The sequence below is a fragment of the Lissotriton vulgaris genome, chromosome 9, assembly GCF_964263255.1.
Source record: "Lissotriton vulgaris chromosome 9, aLisVul1.2, whole genome shotgun sequence".
Classification (NCBI taxonomy): Eukaryota; Metazoa; Chordata; class Amphibia; order Caudata; family Salamandridae; genus Lissotriton; species Lissotriton vulgaris.
In genome coordinates, this window is record NC_141697.1 from 144,195,865 (window position 1) to 144,221,830 (window position 25,966).

At 45.9% G+C, this 25,966-nt stretch overlaps 1 protein-coding gene across 2 annotated transcripts in view; it reads right to left on the reverse strand.

The window, feature by feature from the left end:
* LOC147689747 (cytosolic phospholipase A2 delta-like) overlaps nucleotides 1–25,966 on the reverse strand; it is a 164,854-nt gene that overhangs the window by 122,140 nt on the left and 16,748 nt on the right. For both annotated transcript variants that reach the window (XM_086937227.1, XM_086937226.1), the window contains exon 2: nucleotides 5,918–5,987. In XM_086937227.1, coding sequence (XP_086793353.1) covers nucleotides 5,918–5,987 — 70 coding nt within the window. The remainder of the gene's footprint in view (nucleotides 1–5,917; nucleotides 5,988–25,966) is intronic.

Consider the following 25,966-nt stretch of genomic DNA (forward strand, 5'->3'; position numbering starts at 1 on the left):
TATGGTGAGGTATTTGGTAGCCCTATGTGTGGTGGAAAGTGTGGTGAAGAGGAACTCCTCTTCTAAAGGCTCTTTGTATATATATATAGCTCCACATTAAGAAAAGCAGCAGCCCTTCCTATAACCTCCTAGTAAGAGGTAACATCTTAATAAAGAGATGTATGTGCAGGATAAAGATTAGGATCTGTGTCAGCAGGCTGATCGATGTCATAGTTGTCCAAGGCTTCATCTCCCTGTGCCCCCCCCCCCCCAATAACCACTGGTGTCTGAGTATGGAGACCCCTGTGGCAAGTCTTCTAGTGGTTCTCCTGCAGGAGATGGTGGTGCAGGAGAGTGTGGTAGTGGTGGAGGTGGAGGTAGAGGTAGAGGTGGGGGTGAAGGTGAATGTGGTAGAGGTGGAATCGGTATGGGAGTTGGGAGTAGTAGAGGGATGTAGGCTTTGTCCATAGTTTTCCTTTTAGGAGGTGCTGGCATGTCCAAAGACTTGCCAAAGGTAAGCTTCCTTTGAGGTGGTGGAGGAAAGGTAGGTTTGGCCAGTATTCGCTCAGTATCAACCTGGATATGATTTTTTTTTCTGTTGTGTGTCCAATTTTTCTTGTAACTTATGCAGGATTAGTTCCACCTGTGTTTTGGGACAGGGCTTAGAACTCGGCTTTGACTTTTTCGGCTCCAAATCTTTCCGTTTCAAGGTGAAAGGTGTGCTGGGCATCAAGGATGCTGATATCGACTGCCAACTTGGCACCGAAGATCGAGATGGTGCTGATTGCTGGTCTCAGTGAGATGAAGCTGATCTCAATGCACTTTCGACGCTAAGCCTGAAGGCGGGCGTACGTAATGATTTTTCAGTGCCTAACATGGCTGGACAACATTGGTGGCCCAGGGACCGATGATTCTGAGGCCAGACGTACCGAATGTTATTTTGCTGGATTAGACTGGTGGACATGAGCAGGAGGAGTTGTCCTCACAGGCTGTTGAGCTGGCATAATGTCCTCTATTTCAAAGTCAACCTCAAGCCCGGAGCCAGAACTTTAATCGATGGAGAAGGACTCCTCCTCTTCGAGCGATGGTTGCTCCTGGGAATGCTTCTCACCGAATATGTTGGGAGTATCATCAGTGGCTCAGTAGGACATCTCTAGGTGACAGGCTCTACAATCCTAAAGGGTCTTTTTGGACTGTAATGACTTGTACACAGTGCAAATCGGTTTGTTGTGCTTGGGGGACAAGCACAAGCTGAACACTGAGTTCCGATTGATATGGGGATATTTCGTGTTGCAACGGGGGCAGAACCAAAAAGGTGTGCGTTCCATTATCAACAGAACATTGTTGGAAAAACTGGTAGGGATGTGGAAGGTAGGCCCGAAGGGCGGAGCCCCAAGGTGGCTTCAGTTAAAAAGAGTTGAACAGGTGCGATTGATTGTCAAAGTGCAGGTGGAAAAGATGCACACTGTACAATAGCAACAGAAGCATGGGAGAAAATGCCAAAGGTTGAATCGTAACGGAGTCAAAAATGGAGCGAAGGGACACACGTCCTAACCTGTAGGTAAAGAGAAAACAATCCAACAATGGAGTCAATGCCCATACACATTGTCACAAGAGGAGGAGTCATTCAACCTCGTGACTCGAAACACTTCTTCGAAGAAAAACAACTTGCACAACTCCGAACCCAACACTAGATAGCAGGAGTATGCAGAGCATGTCTATCTACAGCCACACATGCCATTGAATACACATTTCTGGCAGTAGAGTGTGAAAAAAGCCATATGCAATACATAGGCACATGAGGTGTCTACACTCAGGTGCCCCTTTCAAATCTACTGTTATAGCATGAGAGGCAATTGAGGGTAGAGAGCATGGTGTGACTTCCAGTGTGCCATGGAGAGAAGAGGGCATCTCAGTGTCTAGAATCCCATGTGCCATTCAGAGGTGCAGTAGAAATGTCTACACTGAGGAATGAGGGATGGTCAAGCAGTAAAGTGTGCTAGGGAATGATGAATGGCTAATGGTGCACATAGCAGATTGAGAAGTACATGACTCAACCTCTGCAATGCCACGCCTCGCCGGCATATGGATCACTTAAAACATCATGCTGGTCCTTTAGAGACGGCAGGGAAGATGTCTTCTAATGCAGAGTGCATGAGAGACTTGCAAAAGATTTGGTTAAGAAAGACTCATTGTTTACATAGGCAAATATCCATGTTGGCTCTTTTATTATATGGGTGCTCAAAAGTGTTATAAGCAGAGCTCTAAGAAATAGCAACGGAGGAAGAACGATCAGGCATAATCAACAAAATCATGTGGCTTAAAAAGGTGAATTATGTGTCACCGGAATGTGAGTGATGTGGCTAGTCATGCAATTAAAAGCAAAGCTATGCAGCATTTTTTGTGACATTATTATCTAGCTATGTTGTTGTTCCATCACCCGCGGATACATAATGACGGACTGTGTCATAGAAAATAAATATTGTGGGGTTTAATACGCAGCCTAGTCAAAGGATTATTCAGCAACAAACAATCATTTGTTTGTCTTGCCTGCATGCCCAGACATGCTGCAATATCTTTTCCACTACCAGCGAAAATATCTAAAGCATTTGGGGGCGTATTAGAAAACTGCTGATAAAGCGGCGATAATGGGCTTGATAATATGCTCTATGGAATTCCAATTGCCCATGTTATCCATTATCGCCGCTTTATCGGCAGTTTTCTGCCGATAAAGCGGTGATAATTTTATCGCCTGTCTTGATAATATGCCCCTCAGTTTTCCACTAAGCAGAAAACAAGTCCACAGGTACACACATTTTGGAAAGAAATATGTGCTCATGCTGCACCTCTCGGTTATGTTTTAAAACATGTATTCTACTTAAGATTTACATTATGTTCTCACTGTGAGGTATCAGAAAGCACAGTTTGCCATAAAAAACTGCATTAAACAAAATAAATAAAGCTTATCTTTTAGAAACAACCATAACAAATTAAAAATACTGCAGTTGTGTAAGCATTTTAGGGTTCAAATTATCAAGAGATACAACATGTCTAGGACACTTCCTGAAAGCTGTGAAATTGGAGGCTTTGCAGGAGAACCTCCTGGAATTCTTTTTGAATTCCAAGTGAAGGAAGCCAGGGCGTTCAGTGGGGTCCATTCTCCCAACACCGGTCAAAACCAGCTTCTAGTTCAGCCTAGGCAGCCTCGTCTACCCCTTCATAGCCCCAGACCAAGATGGAAGATTACTTCAGGGACTGCATGAGCACCAACACAACTCTTGAATGGAGAATTCACTCAGTGAAACCGGAAAAGTATTTCAGGATTAAAATAAGACCAAAATGACAAAAATGCAATCAGCCAGTTCTAAGATACAGAATTTTAAAGTGAACGTTCCATTCTTCTATGCTTCTTCTCTGTTGTGCATCGTCAGCCAAGAAAATGTCTAGCACACTACTAACAAGTGGCCTCTGAAAGCTTCCTTCTAAGAGCACAGCACAAACTTCGGCTGCAGGATGCCTCTTGCCAAAAGTCAGGGTGGAGGGCTGGGGGACAGTCAGTCATCATGTGCAAAAGGTTCACAGCTTTTCCAAATATTGACCCTTTAGGAACTGTCTCTGACTGGTGCGCTCATGGCCCCAGACAGCAGCTCTTAACCCCCGCCCCCAGCTGAACCGCACCTAACCTCCGCAATTGTAAATTCAATCTTGGTGACCTTTTGGGTCCCTGGGGCTACTAGGAGACCAGCTCAGTCTCACCCGCCTTTAAAAACTCTGGGCGTCATTTACAAGAAAGTGATGCAGCGCGGCACCGCAAGCCCTTTGGCTGTGCCACGCTGCAGCACTTTCAAAGCACAGGGATGCAACATATTTACAATGATATGTACCATTCATGTGGTCTCCCCTGCGCTGGCGCACAATGGGCTGCAATGCGCCGATAATGGCACCCTTGCACCACGGGAACACCCACAGCAACACCCATGGAAAGCCCCTTCAAGCAAAATGCTGCGTGTAAAGGGGCCATATTTCCAAGGACAATAAAGTAACGCAGGGTGGCTTTTCCTGTCCTTGTAAATAAGGGGCAGTTAAATGCGCTGCTGGTGCGTCACAAAAAGTGACACACCGGTGGCCTCACAGTTCTTGGAGTGGGTGGTCACAACTTCTGCACTGTTCCAGTAGTTTCCCCTCTGCTTCCAAGTTCTGCACCATGTACATTTGTGGCCTGGCTCTCTTCCTCACTAGTTCAGCCTTATAGCTGTCTTCTGCCTTCTGGGAGCCTGTAGGCCGCATGCCACACCCAACTCCAACTGTTTCCCTCTGGTTGAGGCTGTGTTGAGTTCTTGTCTTGCTGTCAGCAGGCTGTCTTAACTTCATGGGTGCTGGTGACGAGCTCAGCTCGTCATGAGGCACAGAGGAGCTGCACTCATGATGAGCTGAGGTCGTCACGGCCGTTGGAACGTTCGCACGTGGGGATAATTACCCCGCTGTGCTGAACGGTCCAAAAACGGGTGTGGCTGTGACGAACTCAGCTCGTCATGAGTGCAGCTCGGCTGTACCTCATGACGAGCTTAGCTCGTCACCAGCACGGCGGCGCCGCACGCAGCCCTCCTCCCCCCGCACAGCGGGGGGACAACACCCCACAGCGAAGGGGTCAATATAACGTTTGTCCATGTAAATGAGAAGCTTTGACCATGGTAAACCCATGCTGCTTGGTTTCACGAAAAGGAGGAGGGTGATTTCTCGCACCAAGAAACTAAGGCATAGATGCATCAAGCTAAAAACCGGTCGCAAACGGGCAGATTCTCAGAATCTGCCCCTTTGCGACCAGTATTTTTGCATTAGGGATGCATCATCCCTAATGCAAAAATAGCAAATTTAAGAAATCGCCAAATTGCGATTACTTAAATTGGGATTGCATATAAGGAATCTCAAATTGAGATTACTTAAATGAAATGCATCAAAGTAAAAAAAATTGCGATTTCGCTAACAGGGGGAGCAAATTACCATAAAGTTGTACTTCATGGTAATTTGCAAAAACTTTGAAAAATGCACTAAAGTGCAAAACATGCCCTTAGGGCATGTCTGTGTGTAAGATGTACCCATGTGCAGATTTCAGGAATGCAACAGGGTGTCTGTCCTTTTGACACCCTTGAAAATTGCAATCTCAATTTGCGATTCTCTAATTGAGAATCGCAAATTGAGAATGTTTTCCCATTCATTCCTATGGGCCTCTAGGCCCATAGGAATGAATGGGGAGGTATTCCTTAATTGCGACTCGCAATTTGCGAGTCGCAATTAAGAAATGTTAAGAAATCGCTATTTTTTTAAGCGAGTTCTTCATGCATAATCTTTTGCTATTCCTTATTAGCGAATCCTTATTTTTCGCTAATAAGGAATCGCAGAATGGATGCTTGATGAATTTATAGGTAAGACTTTTGGTTCCAAACAAACATAGGAGTAAACCTACAGGAGCCAATCAGTGACTTTCTTTGTGACTCCGTCTGAGTATTCAACTCACTCATTTAAGGGAAGACACACAAAAGATAGGAGAGAGGCAAAAGTGGAAACTTACCAATTGTAAATGTTTTCTAATTGATCCACCTGTAGTATATGGGATTTGGACAATGTGATGTGCGCAAGCAACAGAAAAATACTGGACATTCTAATGATTACAATAAATATTAGTCGTACCCAACAGATACCACTAGATGCTAAAACCCAGTCCCTTGATGCAACTGAATCCAACAGGAAATTTGGTTTGATTTCAGCCACTTATCCTTTGCTCAAAAACCAGTATAAAGCAACAATTTCAAACTCGCAAGCTGGAAATTCCACTAGTCACAAATACTATGTTCTATGAGATTGCATGATGATGGCTGCTCTTCGCTGTCCCAATTGTAAACTTCTGCTATCTCGAGCACTGATTCCTCACAGTACTTACTCAAATCCCCAGATTCAATATTCCTGGCTTGTATCACTCTTACGGTGAGCAGTCGGGGGAAAACTTCCTCCTGTAAAGCAAACAGAATGAGCAAGATCAATCAAAATATTGGATACTGGCTCTGAATATACCTTAGCCATGGTAATATATCAACACAGTAGAAACTTTGCATCACAGTATTGGTAATACCAACTTAGAGCTAGAGGACAGCTAACAGGATTTAAAGCAGTTCCACTTCCCAAGTCAGATGGGTTCAACGAGAGTAAACACACTGGCCCAGATTCACTACTGTTCACAGACCAAGAGCTGTGGGGAAACTGAAGTGCTGTGTTGTGTGAATCGATTCAGAAAAGGGGGTGGTGATGAACAGAGTGTCTGAATTAAGCAGACCACTCTTACCCAGTCCAAAGATCAGGGCTTGATCCATCACCGTTATTTAGCTCACTGCACCATCCCAGCTCAGAACCTGGCTATATGCAAATCAGTCTGTCCCTGGCCCAGTGCATCATGGGAACAGGGCAGACTAAACTACCAAGCCAATTCTTCACCAGAAAGGAGACAAGCTTCCGGGGACCGGTTTCTGGCATTTCAGCCGTCGTCGGCCCGGCTTGCTTGAATCCTGATGGTGCAGTGAGCAAGGGACTCATGTCTGAGTATACCCTGCCACACCTATAGTGGCCAAAAACGATTCAGAAAAGGGGGTGGTGATGAACAGAGTGTCTGAATTAAGCAGACCACTCTTACCCAGTCCAAAGATCAGGGCTTGATCCATCACCGTTATTTAGCTCACTGCACCATCCCAGCTCAGTGTTGTGTGAATCAGAACAATTGTGTAGTCACAGCCACTTTGTCACATGCAACCAGCTAAATGTTCGATTGCCAGCGCAAAAAGAAAGGGTGAGAGTGGGCGCCCCTGACGCATGCATAGCTGTATGGGGAGGGAGTCGGAGATGAGACCAACAGTTTTGATTCTGGCTGTCTGTATAGAGTGCAGAAGGTCAATCAGTTTTAACATCCTGCTGCACAGTCCCAGTTTGCAAAGGACAGTAAACATGTCCTTCCAGACAAGCATATCAAAAGCCATTTTCTAAGTCTTAGCACAAGGCAAGTGGGATTTGGCCATTGTGGCGATGCTTCTTCTAGAAGCCTGTGTAATCAGCATATATTGAAGGATGCGGACCTTCTAAGTATAAATCTGTTCTTATCAGAATAGGCCAGTGTAGGCATAGCACCTTTCACAACCCCTTTCAGAGGGCCACGGGGCAAGCAGAAACTACTGGGCCCAAATGTGGAGGTTAAGGCCTATTACTCCTGATGTCCCAGGGTCTGACCTAGTATGGATTCCGAGCAACTGGGCAAGTATTCCTTCAGCACTTAACTTTCAGTTTTAGCATGGTCCGAGCAATGCAAAGCTCCCTTGAGGTAGGTGGGGGTTAGATACAGGGGGTGAACACAGAATCACAAATTAAAATGCATGCAGCAGCAGCAATAACTTATTGTCCAGCCAAATACTCACTTTTATGAAAAAAGGGAAGTATTTTATTTCATCAAAACAAAGGCAAATACGACATTCACCCACAACTACACAGTCCCGCTGAGATCAGGGCTCTAGTATTTCATAGACAGTTCCTTGTGTCCACTCCTTCCTCACTCTAGCGATCAAGGTTATTCTCCATTCACTTAAAGGCAACATCCAGGGAAAGCCCCACCAGCAGCCCCAAGAGCCCACTCCAATTCTATGGTAAAGTAAAAGTATTTCAGTTTGCCCCTAAATGTAGATAAGGTTATGCAAAGTTCCTGATGCTGGTTTCATGTCCCGATGTAGGTGCGTGGAGATCCCATGACGGTCTCAAAGCTCTGGTGACACTCCCGGATAAGTTGCACTTTTTACTTGTTCCGGTGACCCCCTCTGGCATACAGGGTCACCAATTCCTCTGCTATACACAGGCATTGACCCGATTGGCACAGCAAATACCTACACTGTGGCCCCTCTTCACCGCACTAGGGCTACGGCCCACTCCGCACACAAGTCCATACACGGCAGCCCCTCCTGGCATACACGGTCACCAAATCCAAACTACACACAGGCTTGAGCCTGATCGGCACAACGATAAGGGCAGTTCACGTTCAGGCAGCCCATCCTGGCATACGGGGTCGCTGGCGACACATGGCACACAGGCTCATGCCTGATATGTACAGCGACATCCACCGCTTAATTCATGGAGGCCCTTCCCTGGCAAATGAGGCTTGCCCACTTCTTTAAGCACATGGGCAAGAACCCAATCTTTGCAGCAGCCATGTCTTATATCTTGCACAGGGAATCCACTCTACAGGATTCTTGACTGGACCTCGCCCCCTCCAATACTCTCCTCTTCCTCACAGGGCACACTGGTCTTGGGAAGCAGGGAGGTGCTGGTGCTCCAGGGCAAGCGGTTTTGGATTCCCTGAGTGATGATGTCTCACCCAGCAGTGAGGGACTAGCAGGCCTCGGCCCCAGTCCTAGTCACAGGCAGAAGTCTTGTAGAGCTTCTCCTCCTTGCACAGCTTGACTAGCTGCCTGAAAGTTGTCTGGTTTTGAGGTCCCTTTCTTATAGGCGATTTCCAGACCCAGTGATTTAGAGTTGTTCAAGTTTATGTTGGGGGTCTACTTCCTTTAGAAGAGCCCACTCCTCTGCCCTCTGTTCCTCTTTAGAGCAGTCAGTCACAGCAGGAGTGACTTCAAAGCTAATAGCCCCACAACACAGGCCATGGGAGTGACTAGAGTTCACACCTGAATGTCAGCCACAGTGATATGTGTATCAAAATGTTAGCCCAAGGATTCAGCCCTAGTTTTTATGATTCCCTTATCAGCCCCATCTCCTTGTAATTTCTCGCTGAATCAAAGAGCAGCCTTTTAAGTGTGCAGTGGAAGCTTGGGCCACCCTACTCCAGTGTGTCCCACCCAGCTTCCAGGAATGCAACAATACACAAATCTGTCTGGAGAGGATTCCCCCACCGCCTCATGTTACACCATGCAGGTCTGGGTCTCCTAAAATGAACCCCCAACTGCCATGTACTGTGCCCTTCACAGGCACACATACACACATGACATGCATCTAATATGCACACAATGCACAGGACTGTATCCTTCATATACTGTACTGCTCATAGGCACACATACACCCAGCACATACATTTACCATGCATGCAACGCACAGCTCTACATCCTTCATATATTACACCACTCACAGGCACGCAGACATCCAACACATGCATTTACAATGCATGCACTGCCCAGTACTGCATTACCCCTGCAGTGTACCCTTCCCAGGCACACATACACCCAGCGCAGATAAATCACTCAAGCACTGCACAGCACTTTACAACAACCCGATGTCGGCCAAGGGGTCAGTTAAGCACACAGCAGCAAAACTTTGAATGAGTGAGCCTGTAAGCCACACTCCAGTGACAGGTTAATGAAGACCTGTTTATTCCTACTGATCACTACACAGTATGCTGCTACCACCGCACTCGTGCTGCTTAACTTTTAGTAAAGTCAGTAGCCTTTCACTATAAGGGTAGCACTTTAGGCTTCCCTCCTGTTCCAATTAGACCGCAATCCATGAGACAGGCCTATGTCATAGTGCACACGCATGCTCCATGTTTGCCTATGACAACAAAAATCTGCATTAGGGATCTAGACATCAGTACAATTAGGGTACTCAGGGCAGCGATGCATGTCCATTACCATGCGGAGGACTTTTTTGTCCCAATAGGACCCATTAGGCAAGTTGCCAGGATTTTTCTCAAGTTCTTATGATCACTACCCAGCATCACCAAAAGAAGCCAAGTGGGATTCCCATGGGGAACAGGAGAGCTGTCCCTCCTCTGTTGCCGTATTATAGAGTAAAAGGTAAGATGAGTTCAGTCTTTTTAGGTAGCTCCTTCCGAGGCCTGTGTGCAACCTGCAACTGACTAAGTCCAGTTGCTGCAAAATGTGTTAGAAGCAATGATGCCCGGAGCGATTGACAGTGGGTTAGACTTCAAGCATTCTTTCCACCACGTGTTGTTTTGGCAGTAGATGCCCTAAGTACGACGGGTATAACCACATTTGGGTCCCATGTTCACTATGCTATGCAACATAAGCTACATCTCACTGATGGTTTCTAAGTAGGTCAAAACCAGTCTGGGCTTGCTTGTTTTCCCATTTGGAGGGGATCTTGGCTGGCAGTTTGGGCTGGACTGTTCCTAATGGAAGAGGACCATTACTGATTTGCATAAGGCAAGTCTGCTTTTAGAACGGCGCAGTGGGTTAGAAACGATGGTCTGGAATGAGACCCAGAATGACTGCCTTTGCCTCAGATTAATTCAAGTATTTCTCTTCCATAACCTGCATTAAAATAGGTTAGGGCATCTGCTGAATGCTCGCTGGCAAGGTATCTACATCAAGGGCCTGTGTTTAGCCGCAAGTCTTGTATTCTGATCCCAGTAAAATAGTTAGGTGAATTATTGCACATGTTGCACAAATCACTGTGCCAACTGTTGTTCACAAGTCCCAATGCTCGTAAAACAGCCTAGTGAAAAAAAGTACAGAATGCTGAGAACCCTATGTATCATGAAGGTAAACGTTATAGTAAGTCAAGGTGCCGGCTAAAGATAAAACAAAGAGGCATATTTACAAGGGATTATCGCCACATAAACATCATTTTTTGTGATGTTCCTGTGGCGATAATCCCTTCGCTTTATTTTCAAGGTGGTGTTAATGTGGCTTAACGCTGCCTTGTAAATTAGGCCCCCTTTCACTCTACAGTTAGCATGAAAGGGACGGGCAATGGATAATGTGGTGGGCATTCAGCCACAATACCCACTGATTTTGACATTGCCCACTATTTACAAGAGTGGCGTAAATATGGGGCAGTGCCAAAATTAAGATCAGGGAAAGACTGGTTTTAACATGGCGAAAAGAGGAGAAATGTTTAATTTCTCCTCGTTTTTGCTGTTTCTATGTGTGCTGCATTGTGCAGAACACATAGAACCAGCAAATCGCCATGAATGATTGTTTAGGTGCAGGATGTATCCTGTACATAAACAATCATTAAAAAATTGACGAGTTGCAACTTCTATGTGTGCTTCCTAATGCAGCAGACATAGGAGTTACAAATCACCATTAGTGATTGTGTATGTGCAGGAAGGAACACCTTCCTCCACTTACACAATCCTTCCCTCAACGCAGGTAGCCTTGCATTATGGTGTTAGGGTGCCTGCATTTGCGCTAGGTAGATGAGTTTAGCGCCAGCGCTAGGGAAAACACAGGGATGTGCTGTACCCTTATAAATACAGCGCATCCCTGCATTTTCAGAACGGCGGAGCGTGGCGTTGGCAATTTTTGCTTAATGCCACACTTTGCCATTCACTTGTAAATATGCCCCAAAGTTTTCTTTTGATATAAATATTTTGGGAAGATGCAGTCCCAAATAGGGAATCATAACACTGACGTCCAATAGAGCCCAGTGCAATGCAGGCCATTTGCTTGGAATTCCAGTTGTTATTACAGAATTGCAAATTTCCTTTCACTTGCATTGCAATAGAAATTGTAATGAAGTGCTATGAGTAACCGACTGGTCAATTAAAATGCCGAATGCTAATGCATGTTGCCACTAAATATGCATAACATATATGCAGCACTCCATGTTTTATGCATGTAAGTCCAAATGATTCAAATTCCAAATCTGGGAACTCGCCACTGGCAGGGAGCTTCACTTGAGGTGCAGAGAGGCCCCAACCCCTTCAAGGGAGTGCCACTGCAGCCCAAAACCAATGAATATCTGTGAGATATGGAAGGCTTGGAGGCCCCTCGTCACATTCTGCAGGGGGGCACTGCTTCACCTAGAACTATTCAGAATACTTTTATTACTTTTAAGTTTGAACTTCGAGCACTTTAATACAATGTCTTCCAAAAATACATAATGTACCCATACAGTACCATATGACTAACACTGCTTTCCACTTTGGCTACAAGGCAAGGAAATTTGCCTGAGGCTTCACAGGGATCAAGACATAACACCAATGGAAATATTTCGATCCGGGACAGCTGGAGAATTGAAACACACCACCAGAAAACAGGTTGACTTGGGGGAACAGTGGGTTCAAAGCATATGAGCAGGGAAGCGAAGAGCCTAGGAGCTGAGAGATATCGCTGACTATCCATGAGCAGCATGGCAAGTGAGGCAAATCCTTCAACAAACAGATTGGCCGGGACAAACAAATGAGGTTTTAGATATGACCTCTAGAAAACTGATTAGCGAGAGCAGGTGAATCAAGGCACACTGATAAGGAAACAGAATGGACAGGGAGAGCTTGGGGGGAGGGGAGGGGTGTCGAAGCAGACCACCAAATAAACAGGCTAACCAGAGAGCATCAAAATTGAGGCTTAGCAGTCAAAAGCCATCTGGATAATCAGAGCACGAGGGTTTTAGACATGGAGACTAACCAGAGGGAGAACATGGGAATTGAGGCACACTACCAGAAAAACAAATGAAAAGGAAAAGCATGTAGAACAAGACACACCAACAGGGAAAACAAGTGGTCAGGGGGGAAAGGAAAGGGTAAAACAAGAAAACAGATTGGCCATGAAGAACCGCGGGTCGAGATATACCACCACCAAAACACTTTAACCTTTGTAAGCAATGCGATGAAGACATGCCACCAGTAAATCGAGGGTCCAGATGGAGAATGGGGAATGGGGCACATTTCCAGAACATAATGCCCAGATAGAGCAAGGATACTAAAGGAGACTACCAAGCAAATAGACTTACCAGGGAGAACATGTGGCTCAAGGCATACCCCTGGAAACAGGATGTGCATCGAGAGAATGTGGATAGATACCTTTGGAAAAGAAGGGACTAGAGTATGCAAAAATGGAAAATGTATGTTTAGAGGAGGAGGGGCATAGAGGGACATAGAGATCGATGCATGCTGCCAGTGAACCAAACTGTCAAAATACAACATGGGTCTTGAGACATAAAGGCCAAAACAAAATCAGCCAAGAAAACCTAGGTATTGGTGCTTCCAGCCAGGAAGACAGGCTCATCAAGGGAAGGATGTTAAATGAGGAACAACACCAAGTTGAAGGACAAATTTATCAAAGGTTTTGCGCTGCCCTGCGCCACGCAAGGGGGCGCAGGGTGACGCATAAAATAAAATGAGATTTACCAACTACGCAAGGCCACCTTGCGTAGCCCTGCATGGCTTGATAAAGCTAGAGTAACGCAAGACATTGCAAATTGCTTCTTTGCATTATTCTGCTATATGAAGTCATGCCATGGGTGAAGCGTGGGTGTTTCAACTCATCCACCCATGCTTGCTGACACCGTAACAGATTTACCAACACCTGGGAATGTGTCAGATTTGCACACCTCCCCGCCAGAGACGCAACGAGAAGAAATATCTTCATATATCCTCGTTGTTTCCGCTTTCTAAATGTGCTGCAGAAGAAAATGCCTCTGAGGATTGTTTTTCTAGAGAAAGGTGCACCTTTCTGCACAAAAACATTCCTGCCTACAACGCAGGCACCCTTGCACCATGGTGCAAAGGTGCCTGTATTGCCGCAAGGCAGCAGCTTGTGCGCCATCACTAACAGGCAGAGTGCAGGAATGCACCAAATAATGTTAAATACAGTGCATTCCTGGCTTTTCCCTTTCGTGCAGCAAGGTGGCATGCTACGTTGTGTGAATATTTGTTAAATATGCCCCCGAGTGAGCAGAGCGATGTACCTGGATAGAAGGCTAGCCAGGGAGCACACAAGCATCCTATTGAAGAGATATTTCGAACTCTCATCTTACAGCACAACTGGTCTCCATTTGTGGTCCACCATTAATCTAACTAAATTGCCATCATTCAATCAATAAATCAAACAGCATTTGTAGAGCACAGCACTGTTACCCCTAGGGGTATCTGGGTGCTGTGTCTCTGTCGGAGAAACAGGTCTTGAGTCTCTTTCTGAAGTCTGCTAGTGAGGAGGCTGTATGGAGCTTGAGAGGAAGGTCGTTCCAGGTCTTGGCTGTGGTGTAGGAAAAGGAGCTGCCGCCACTGCGGCTGCGACGGATGCAGGGATGTGTGCGAGGGCGTATAAAGAGGAGCGCAGATGTCTAGCGGGCTGGTGGAAACTGAGTCAATGGTTGATGTACGCAGGTCCTTGGTCATGGAGGGCTTTGTCGGCGTGCATGAGGATCTTGAACTGGCTTCTCTTCTGGGTGGGGAGCCAGTGGAACCGACATCGCCCCCCACCTGAGAGTCAGAATTTAGAGCTTGATGAATCGAATGCTCTATAGAGCGCCAAATGATCATTTAGCGCTCTGCAGCTCGACTTTTGATGCCCCTCTCACACATGGGTTGATATTTCTGGATGGCTAGCCAAGCTTCATTGCCTACTGATGGCAAAGAGAGAGATCTTTAAGGCCTCATAGATTTGTTACAAGGTTGTTTATGGGTACTGGACTGGTCCTATCTTTTTACAGAGCATACTCAGAGCTCACAAGCTCCACTCTTCCTTAGTTAGACTTCTCCCCTTCCAGAAGTAGGAGATCCAAACAAGGATGCAGAGCCTTTTTGTACCTGCCAATCAATAAGTGACATTCCCTTTCTCCAGCTCTACACGTTCCATCTTAAATCATCTCACTTTCCGAAAACTTCTTAAGACATGTCTCTTGTAGCAGAAATGTGACATTGACTACTAATAGCTGACCTGCTTTGCTAGCACCAGTACACCTGTTAAAGTAATCAAGCTCTTTACAAATTGCAGATTTCTTTGTGGAAAAAATCGCCAATATTCAAAAGGACTTTCCCTCTCCCTTGATTATTCCTCATCAGGTAGCTGACAACCATTCTTCCCTTTGCAGCTTCCAACCTGTCTCCCTCCAGCAGACCCACAAGGCAATTTTGGCCTGCAAATCAGGAGCACCAACCGACTCCTGTCCTCCTCGCATTCTGCAACATCTAATCGAGGTAGTAAACCCTAACATCAACGCGATCATTAACGCATCCCTTGATTCAGGAGTAGTGCCTAATGAATGGAAAAAGGCTATCGTGAAACCCCTGATGAAGAAGCAGAATAAATCTCCAACAGATCTTACCAACATGCGCCCCATCTCACTCTTGCCTGTTCTAGGAAAAATCACTGAACAGATAGTACATTGGGAGCTAAAAACATTTGTGGAGAATCATAACATCCTGCATCCCCAGCAATCTGGGTTTCGCCCCGGTCATTCCACCGAAACGGCTCTGATAGAACTCTCTGATTCCATCAAGTTCCTGCAGGATGAGGGAAGGCAAGCCGTCCTCATCCTGCTTGACCTAACAGCAGCGTTCGACACTATCTCTCATGTCATCCTGATTGATAGAATGCGAGAGATTGGCGTGACAGACACAGCTTTGGCATGGGTAAAATCTTTCTTGTCCAATAGGTCCCAATCTGTGTCCTTGGGTCCCTACCTATCCAGCGAAAAACCCATTACATCGGGTGTACCGCAGGGGTCCATATTAAGCCCACTTCTTTTTAACATCTATATGGCACCCCTCCTCGCTGTGATAGAGTCCCATGGGATCCTTGTCACGTCATATGCTGACGACACTCAACTTGTCGTCTCCATTGACAAAAACTGCATGGATACAGAGCTGCGATTTCGGCATTGTCTCACCGAGGTATTCCAGTGGCTGAATAAAAACCACTTGAGATGCAACAGTGGGAAAACCGAAATCATACCATTGGGTAAAAATGTATCCTTCTGCCCGAAAGATTGGTGGCCCAAAGACTCAGAGGCCCCGCCTAGTGCGGTGTCTTCTGCGCGCAACCTGGGCGTGCAATTTGATGCATCCCTTTCCTTTGACGATCACGTCAGGATTACGGCTGGTTGCTGCTTTGGACTAATTAAATCTCTAAAGAAATTATTTGACTTCCTCCCCATCACCGCTAGGAAATCGGTCGTGGTAGCACTAATACTCTCCCGACTCGATTACTGCAATGGATTAATGGCAGGAGTGAAAAAGTCCACCCTTAAGAAGTTGCAAAGTATACAGCACGCGGCTGCAAGATTAGTGTTGAAACTCCCCAGAAAATCTTCGGCCTCAGCAGCATTGAACTCCCTCCACTGGTTGCCACTTCATAAGAGAATTCTTTTTAAACTTTTACTTACAGTGTTCAAATCCCTGAAAAATACAGGTCCTCATTACCTTGTCAATCGCTTCACTCATTACAACCCCGTACGATGTCTGAGATCCTCAGGGGCCAACCTCACGAAGATCCCGAGGTTCAAGTACAAAACCAGGGGTGGAAAAACCTTCACAGTCCTGGCAGCAAGGGCTTGGAACAACTTGCCCGTAAATCTCAGACTGATCGAGACTGAGAGTCTCTTCAGGAAACAACTGAAGACATGGGTATATCAGCAATCAGATACCTATGTATTGGCAGCTATTTAGATCTTTCACCACCTATCTCCCACACGCATGCTCAGCGCCAAGATGCTCCTTCCGGAGCGAAAGTTTGCGCTTTACAAATACCCACAAATATCAAATATCAAATAACAAATAGAGGGGAAAAATGGATGGTCAAAAGCAGAAATCTTTCCCTCTTTTCTTAAAGGGAGGGCATTTGATTGTTATTCTGAGTGCTGGAGGAGTGTTGTTCCAGATTCTTGGAGTTGAAGCAGAAAATTATTGTCTTTGAGTTTTTTGTTTATGAAATTTTGAAAATTCTATGGTGAACATTTCTTTGTTTCTTGAATTTCTGTATTTTCCTATGGTGTTTATCTTCCATTTTAGGTATGAGGGAGTGTTGTGGCGTTGTCCTTTGTAAGTTATGCAGGTGTGAAGGTAGGGTTGCCACCTTTCCCAGAGAAATATACAGGCTATTTGATTACGTTTTAACAACCAGCAAAGGCCTAGACATGATTTTAAAGTTGTTATTTATTTGAAATCTTTTTTATTCATTTTTAAAATGGCCCTTCTGTCTTAGTTTACTTTAAATATCAGCCAGGGTTCATTAGGTCAGCTGCAGAACATATTTTAAAGTGTTTACTTCTTACATTTTACGCCCGATTACGAGTGGGTCGGTGTTCTGTAGCATGGGTTAGAATTATTAGTTGGGGGGTGTCTAACTTGGGGGTGTCTAACGTATCGGATAATTATCAGTTGTATTAAATCTGCCTTAAATTTTGGTCAAACCTACTGAAATTTTACAGGGAAAATGTGTAGGATATTTACCATACCATGCAGATTTTAGTGTGTTAAACACAACAATCTGCATGTTATTCCCTGAAAAGGATTCAGCCCTAGTTTTTATGATTCCCTTATCAGCCCCATCTCCTTGTAATTTCTCGCTGAATCAAAGAGCAGCCTTTTAAGTGTGCAGTGGAAGCTTGGGCCACCCTACTCCAGTGTGTCCCACCCAGCTTCCAGGAATGCAACAATACACAAATCTGTCTGGAGAGGATTCCCCCACCGCCTCATGTTACACCATGCAGGTCTGGGTCTCCTAAAATGAACCCCCAACTGCCATGTACTGTGCCCTTCACAGGCACACATACACACATGACATGCATCTAATATGCACACAATGCACAGGACTGTATCCTTCATATACTGTACTGCTCATAGGCACACATACACCCAGCACATACATTTACCATGCATGCAACGCACAGCTCTACATCCTTCATATATTACACCACTCACAGGCACGCAGACATCCAACACATGCATTTACAATGCATGCACTGCCCAGTACTGCATTACCCCTGCAGTGTACCCTTCCCAGGCACACATACACCCAGCGCAGATAAATCACTCAAGCACTGCACAGCACTTTACAACAACCCGATGTCGGCCAAGGGGTCAGTTAAGCACACAGCAGCAAAACTTTGAATGAGTGAGCCTGTAAGCCACACTCCAGTGACAGGTTAATGAAGACCTGTTTATTCCTACTGATCACTACACAGTATGCTGCTACCACCGCACTCGTGCTGCTTAACTTTTAGTAAAGTCAGTAGCCTTTCACTATAAGGGTAGCACTTTAGGCTTCCCTCCTGTTCCAATTAGACCGCAATCCATGAGACAGGCCTATGTCATAGTGCACACGCATGCTCCATGTTTGCCTATGACAACAAAAATCTGCATTAGGGATCTAGACATCAGTACAATTAGGGTACTCAGGGCAGCGATGCATGTCCATTACCATGCGGAGGACTTTTTTGTCCCAATAGGACCCATTAGGCAAGTTGCCAGGATTTTTCTCAAGTTCTTATGATCACTACCCAGCATCACCAAAAGAAGCCAAGTGGGATTCCCATGGGGAACAGGAGAGCTGTCCCTCCTCTGTTGCCGTATTATAGAGTAAAAGGTAAGATGAGTTCAGTCTTTTTAGGTAGCTCCTTCCGAGGCCTGTGTGCAACCTGCAACTGACTAAGTCCAGTTGCTGCAAAATGTGTTAGAAGCAATGATGCCCGGAGCGATTGACAGTGGGTTAGACTTCAAGCATTCTTTCCACCACGTGTTGTTTTGGCAGTAGATGCCCTAAGTACGACGGGTATAACCACATTTGGGTCCCATGTTCACTATGCTATGCAACATAAGCTACATCTCACTGATGGTTTCTAAGTAGGTCAAAACCAGTCTGGGCTTGCTTGTTTTCCCATTTGGAGGGGATCTTGGCTGGCAGTTTGGGCTGGACTGTTCCTAATGGAAGAGGACCATTACTGATTTGCATAAGGCAAGTCTGCTTTTAGAACGGCGCAGTGGGTTAGAAACGATGGTCTGGAATGAGACCCAGAATGACTGCCTTTGCCTCAGATTAATTCAAGTATTTCTCTTCCATAACCTGCATTAAAATAGGTTAGGGCATCTGCTGAATGCTCGCTGGCAAGGTATCTACATCAAGGGCCTGTGTTTAGCCGCAAGTCTTGTATTCTGATCCCAGTAAAATAGTTAGGTGAATTATTGCACATGTTGCACAAATCACTGTGCCAACTGTTGTTCACAAGTCCCAATGCTCGTAAAACAGCCTAGTGAAAAAAAGTACAGAATGCTGAGAACCCTATGTATCATGAAGGTAAACGTTATAGTAAGTCAAGGTGCCGGCTAAAGATAAAACAAAGAGGCATATTTACAAGGGATTATCGCCACATAAACATCATTTTTTGTGATGTTCCTGTGGCGATAATCCCTTCGCTTTATTTTCAAGGTGGTGTTAATGTGGCTTAACGCTGCCTTGTAAATTAGGCCCCCTTTCACTCTACAGTTAGCATGAAAGGGACGGGCAATGGATAATGTGGTGGGCATTCAGCCACAATACCCACTGATTTTGACATTGCCCACTATTTACAAGAGTGGCGTAAATATGGGGCAGTGCCAAAATTAAGATCAGGGAAAGACTGGTTTTAACATGGCGAAAAGAGGAGAAATGTTTAATTTCTCCTGGTTTTTGCTGTTTCTATGTGTGCTGCATTGTTCAGCACACATAGAACCAGCAAATCGCCATGAATGATTGTTTAGGTGCAGGATGTATCCTGTACATAAACAATCATTAAAACAATGACGAGTTACAACTTCTATGTGTGTTTCCTAATGCAGCACACATAGGAGTTACAAATCACCATTAGTGAAACACCTTCCTGCACATACACAATCCTTCCCTCAACGCAGGTAGCCTTGCATTATGGTGTTAGGGTGCCTGCATTTGCGCTAGGTAGATGAGTTTAGCGCCAGCGCTAGGGAAAACACAGGGATGTGCTGTACCCTTATAAATACAGCGCATCCCTGCATTTTCAGAATGGCGGAGCGTGCCGTTGGCAATTTTTGCTTAATGCCACACTTTGACATTCACTTGTAAATATGCCCCAAAGTTTTCTTTTGATATAAATATTTTGGGAAGATGCAGTCCCAAATAGGGAATCATAACACTGACGTCCTATAGAGCCCAGTGCAATGCAGGCCATTTGCTTGGAATTCCAGTTGTTATTACAGAATTGCAAATTTCCTTTCACTTGCATTGCAATAGAAATTGTAATGAAGTGCTATGAGTAACCGATATTCTGACTGGCCAATTGAAATGCCGAATGCTAATGCGTGTTGCCACTAAATATGCACAACAGGAATGCAGCAATCCATATTTTATGCATGTAAGTCCAAATGATTCAAATTCCAAATCTGGGAGCTCGCCACTGGCAGGGAGCTTCACTAGCGGTGCAGAGAGGCCCCAACCCCTTCAAGGGAGTGCCACTGCAACCCAAAACCAATCAATATCTGTGAGATATGGAAGGCTTGGAGGTCCCTCATCACATTCTGCAGGGGGCCACTGCTTCACCTAGAACTATTCAGAATGCATGTGATGCTCAAAGGTGATCCATTCATTACAATTAGAAATCTAATCAATCACCAAATTAATGCTAAATACTTTTATTATTTTTAAGTTTAAACTTCGAGCACTGTAATACATTGTCTTCCAAAAATACATAATTTCTACGTAATGTACTCATACAGTAACATATGACTAACACTGCTTTCCACTTTGGCTACAAGGCAAGGAAATTTGCCAGAGGGTTCACAGGGATCAAGACATAACACCAAGGAAACATTTAGATTCGGGACAGCTGGAGAATTGAAATACACCACCAGAAAACCGGTTGACCTGGGGGAACACCGGGTTCAAAGCATATGAGCAGGGAAGCGAAGAGTCCAGGAGCTGAGAGATATCGCCAGGAAGCTGACTTTCCAAGAGCAGCATGGCAAGTGAGGCAAATCCTTCAACAAACAGATTGGCCGGGACAAACAAATGAGGGTTTAGAAATAATTTATAGAAAACTGAATAGTGAGAGCAGGTGAATCAAGGCACACTGATAAGGAAACAGAATGGACAAGGAGGGGAGGGGAGGGGTGTTGAAGCAGACCACCAAATAAACAGGCTAACCAAAGAGAGCATCTAAATTGAGGCTTAGCAGTCAAAAGCCATCTGGATAATCAGAGCACGAGGGTTTTAGACATGGAGACTAACCAGAGGGAGAACATGGGAATTGAGGCACACCACCAGAAAACCAAATGAAAAGGAAGAGCATGTAGAACAAGACACACCAACAGGGGAAACAAGTGGTCAGGGGGGAAAGGGTAAAACAAGAAAAAAGATTGGCCATGAAGAACGGCGGGTCTGGATATACCACCACCAAAAGACTCCAACCTAAATGCGATGAAGACATGCCACCAGGAAAATCGAGGGTCCAGATGGAAAATGGGGAATGAGGCACATTTCCAGAACATAATGCCCAGATAGAGCAAGGATACTAAAGGAGACTACCAAGCAAATAGACTTACCAGGGAGAACATGTGGCTCAAGGCATACCCCTGGAAACAGGATGTGCATCGAGAGAATGTGGATAGATACCTTTGGAAAAGAAGGGACTAGAGTATGCAAACATGGAAAATGTATGTTTAGAGGAGGAGGGGCATAGAGGGACATAGAGATCGATGCATTCTGCCAGTGAACCAAACTGTCAAAAGACAACATGGGTCTTGAGACATAAAGGCCAAAACAAAATCAGCCAAGAAAACCTAGGTATAAGCGCTTCCTGCCAGGAAGACAGGCTCATCAAGGGAAGGATGGCAATTGAGGAGCATTAATGACTGAGTATCTGAGAGCCAACATAGCTCCCCAGGGCCTTATTGTCAATATCGTACCCAGATTATTCTTAGAGGACGGCAAGTTCAAATTCGACTGGTGCCAGGTATCCTGGAAATGTACGAAAGATCTACTGTTTCTGATAGTCAAAACAGCCAAAAGATTAGCCGATGCCTTACTTGAGAAATTCACTGCTATTGAAGCCACCATGAGGTCATCCACAAACAAATCTGCCAAGACCGCTTTCACTGCTAAATTGGCAGAGATCAATCAGGAGATCAGCGATAGTCAGGAATATCTCTTGAAACAGAAGATGGCCAAGCTGCAAAAAGATGTGGCCAAATTTGACAAAGAAAAGGTGTATCCCTATCTTAAGGAAGGGTACACCAATAGGAAATCCGGCTATTCCTCAGATGAGAGTACCGATAATAACAGCCATAGGGGCTCTTCCAGCAGTGACTCCAGTGGGAGTCACCAACCTAATTATAACCGTAACCAAGGTAGATCGAACTGGAACCAGGGCTATAACCAAGCCCCACATTTCCAGGGTCCACCACAGATTATACCACCTTGGCAATATCCTTTTTACCCACAGGGCCCGCCACAGTTCTTTCCTCTGAATCCACCTTTTCACGACAGAGGTTGGGGCAGAGGAAGAGGGCGCAAGCGAACCAGGCCAAGAGGGGTACACTGGCAAGATCAGACCAACATGCCAACACAAGTAGAGACCACGAGCTCCACCAGAGGAAAGAGAGCTTGATTGTGAACCTCTCCAACAGGGTACTTACACCTATCGAAACAAAATTACTTGAAAGAGGCTTGGGGTTTGTCCCTACACCCACCCCCGACAAATTCACTGAGATGTGTGAAGTGAAACAGCTGTTCAGAAAGGTACGCCTGCGTGCCTTCTTTGGCGAAACCACAGATACATTGGCCAGTGACACTGGCCTGCGGAAGCCTTCCACCTTTACCCCATCTGATGGGATGATCCCCCATGAAGTCCTAGTGTTTGAGCGAGCTGTGCTCAAGAGTCTAGAAAACAGACCCAATACTAATGAATATAACAACCTCAGCAGAGCAGAAAGGGATGCTGCTTCCTCACTAGGAAACGACACTACTGTTGTGATTAAATCAGCTGACAAGGGGGGTGCGACTGTGTTCCAAGATGCCACAGATTATGACACAGAGTGCAAACGCCAACTGGCTAACCGCACACACTATAGACCACTTTCTGTGGATCCCACTAGGAGACTGACTTATGACATCAACAGTCTACTTCTTGTAGGAGAGGGAAATGGCTGGATTACCAAGAACGAGGCTGAGTTCTTGCTCGCCTCTGACCCGGTAGTTCCCTACTTTTACACTCTCCCAAAAATCCATAAGGGTGTCAGCCCTGTCCCGGGAAGACCCATAGTGTCAGGGATTGGCTCACTCTTAGAGCCACTTTCCAAGTTCTACGATGTGTTCCTTCAACCACTTGTTAGGAAAATCCCTTCTTTCCTCCAGGACACACGTGATGTGCTAAGACTTATTGAGTCCATTGATGGGAGGGACAACGTTGATCTACTAATAACATTAGATGTGGAAGCGTTGTACACCAACATCCCCCAGGCAGCCACTTTAGAAGCGGTTGAAATGACCTTACGCCAAGAGGAATGGACCTCTCCGACGCCCATATCCTTTATCATGGCATGCGCTAGCATAGCATTAACAGAGAACTTCTTTCAGTATGGCACCCAGTTGTATCACCAAATCAGAGGTACATCTATGGGTTCGACTTTTGCTCCCAGTATAGCCTGTATCTACATGGCCACCTTTGAGGAACAGACTATCCACGCACCCACGAATCCTTTTAACCAGAACTTGACGGTATGGCGTCGTTATATCGACGACATTTTGATCCTGTGGACCGGGCAACTGCTGAGTCTTTCTGTGCCTGGATCAACCTCCAGAATCCCTATCTGAAATTTAGTGGGACTATATCAGATATAAGCCTGCCATTCCTTGACCTGACAATCCAACTGTCTCCAACAGGGCTGAGTACAACCCTGTACAGGAAAAATACAGACCGTAATAGTCTCTTGCCCTATGACAGTCACCACACCAGAACCCTTAGAGACAACCTGCCCTTTGGGCAATTTCTAAGAATTCGGAGGAATTGTAGCTCACAAGCTGATTACAAGCAGCAAGCCTCTATTCTACAACATAAACTACTAGACAGAGTTTACCCTACCAGACTGGTGCAGAACTCATCTAAAAGAGCCCTTAACAATCCTAGGGAAACATTGCTGGAGACACGTCCGAAGGTCTCTGAAGACGTGATCACTTGCGTGACTAAATACACGAAGAACTCCCCATTCATTAAAAAGACAATTAAGAAACATTGGGGTCTTTTGAATGCCGGAGATCTCTCGATCACGCAACCCCGTTTCGCATTCAAACGGACTTCTAACCTCAAGGATAGCTTGGTACACACCCGACCAAGAAGGAAGGCTCCCAATAGCCAGAACACACTATGGAGGTTACCCCCTGTGGTAGGTCACCATAAATGTGGCAGCTGTGTGGTTTGTCCACAGAATAAGCAATGCAAGGAGATTAAACTCACCGACTCATTTACATGGCACTTAAAAAGGCATATTAATTGCAATAGTTCCCACTGTATCTACCTTCTGATATGCCCCTGTAGTAGATACTATGTTGGCATGACAACGAGACAGGTGAAGGTTAGGATCATGGAACATAAAAGCAACATTCGCTGTGGTAAGACCCTTACCAGGCTGTACGAACATTACAAGCAGCAAGGCCATCCCGCAGATAGCATGCAGTGGTTAGTACTAGAATCCCATCCCTACATGACACAGCAGGCATTATTTAAACTGGAACAAAGATGGGTTCATCGCCTTAGCTTGGACACTGTGGGCTTGAATGATTCGGTGCCCTGGGCGTCTGTTAGCAGATAAATTACTGTCACTTCTCGAAGGCTACAGTGAGCAAGTATTCACTTAGCCCTGACTGGGGTATCTAGTCTGCTTTTTCTATAGGGTTTGCCCATAGACCGGCTGCCCCCATCTGATTTCAGTCTTGGGCACTGCACTGACGGCCACTCTTTGGATGCCCTTGCATCACTACTGACACCACTCCAATATGGCCGCCGCATGAGCACTCCACATTACACATTATACTCTACATGATGAGAGATCCCTGGCATTACAAATTCGTCAGCCATCCAATCTAGATGCATACCCCGGGAGCCAGCTCGCTTCACTGACGTCCTACCCAATCCTATTCCACCCAGCAAATGGATGTGAGGAGTCAACCTCAAGATAGTTGTGAGATAGTTGTGAATTTGGACTCCACGAGCCAGATTCCCCTTGGGTAGTGAGAGGTTTTATCCCCCGTTGAGGCACATGTCCGGAGGGATACTGGGGCTTGTCAATTCCAACAGCGCCAGGCATTAACCTACCACTTTACACCATTCAAAGATGGCCGAACAGTAAACGGCCGCATTTCACCTACAGTAAGCGTGCAGAAATAACCTCGATGCTAGCCACGCTCCCGTGGGCGTCCGAGGCAACGCAGCGTTCATAACCCTGGTCCTGGCGGATGACGGGCACCAGCTGTTCCGCGCCCTGACCAGGCGCTGTACGTGGGGGTAGGTGCTAACAGGTGATGTTCCCACGCCGCTCAGGTAAGTGTGTGCCTGGGTTCCTGCGATGCGGGTCCTCTGGTTGTCTTCGCTTGCACTAGAGGTATGCCCGATGGTCTACCGCCGAGACCCATCTTGTGTGGTCCTTGGAGACACAACGCTGCCACTGGTCCGCTGCTCCTTTCTGTGGGTACTATGTGCGGATGTGGGGCTGGACGCGGACTGGGGGTTGCCCGACCTCCCCTGACCCCTTATGCTGACGGGGGGTTGGGTTGTTCTCGGCTCGCGTTCCTGTTCTGTGCCTGACACGTCGGTCCTCCTGCGGGATACCTTTCCCCGACTGCGGCTCCCTCACCCGGTGGCTTAGCGTTCTGGTCTCCCCTGTGCTGCCTTAGCATTGGGTCCTTCAAGGGGGTTAGCTACTGTCACGGGCTGCCTCTATCTGCTTCGGGTACAATGGTGGATTCCACTGCGCTCTTCCCTCTGAGCATCTCTTGTTCCCACTTGTGAGCTCCCTGTACAATTTCTGTTCCCAATAGGTACCATATCCATATGCGTGTCGAACCCACGGGAACAGTCTGCGGGCCCTAGTAGGTTTCACTTAGGGTAAGGACAACGCTCCTCCATATACATTATTCCCTGTATCCACTGTGAAAGAATGGCTTTGTGTTGTTTTCTTCCTCGAACGTAGATAAGTTTTCTTCCTCGAACGCAGAAAATTGCCCTTTTCCTTGTGTTCTTTTGTTTAAATTTACATAGTGAGTCC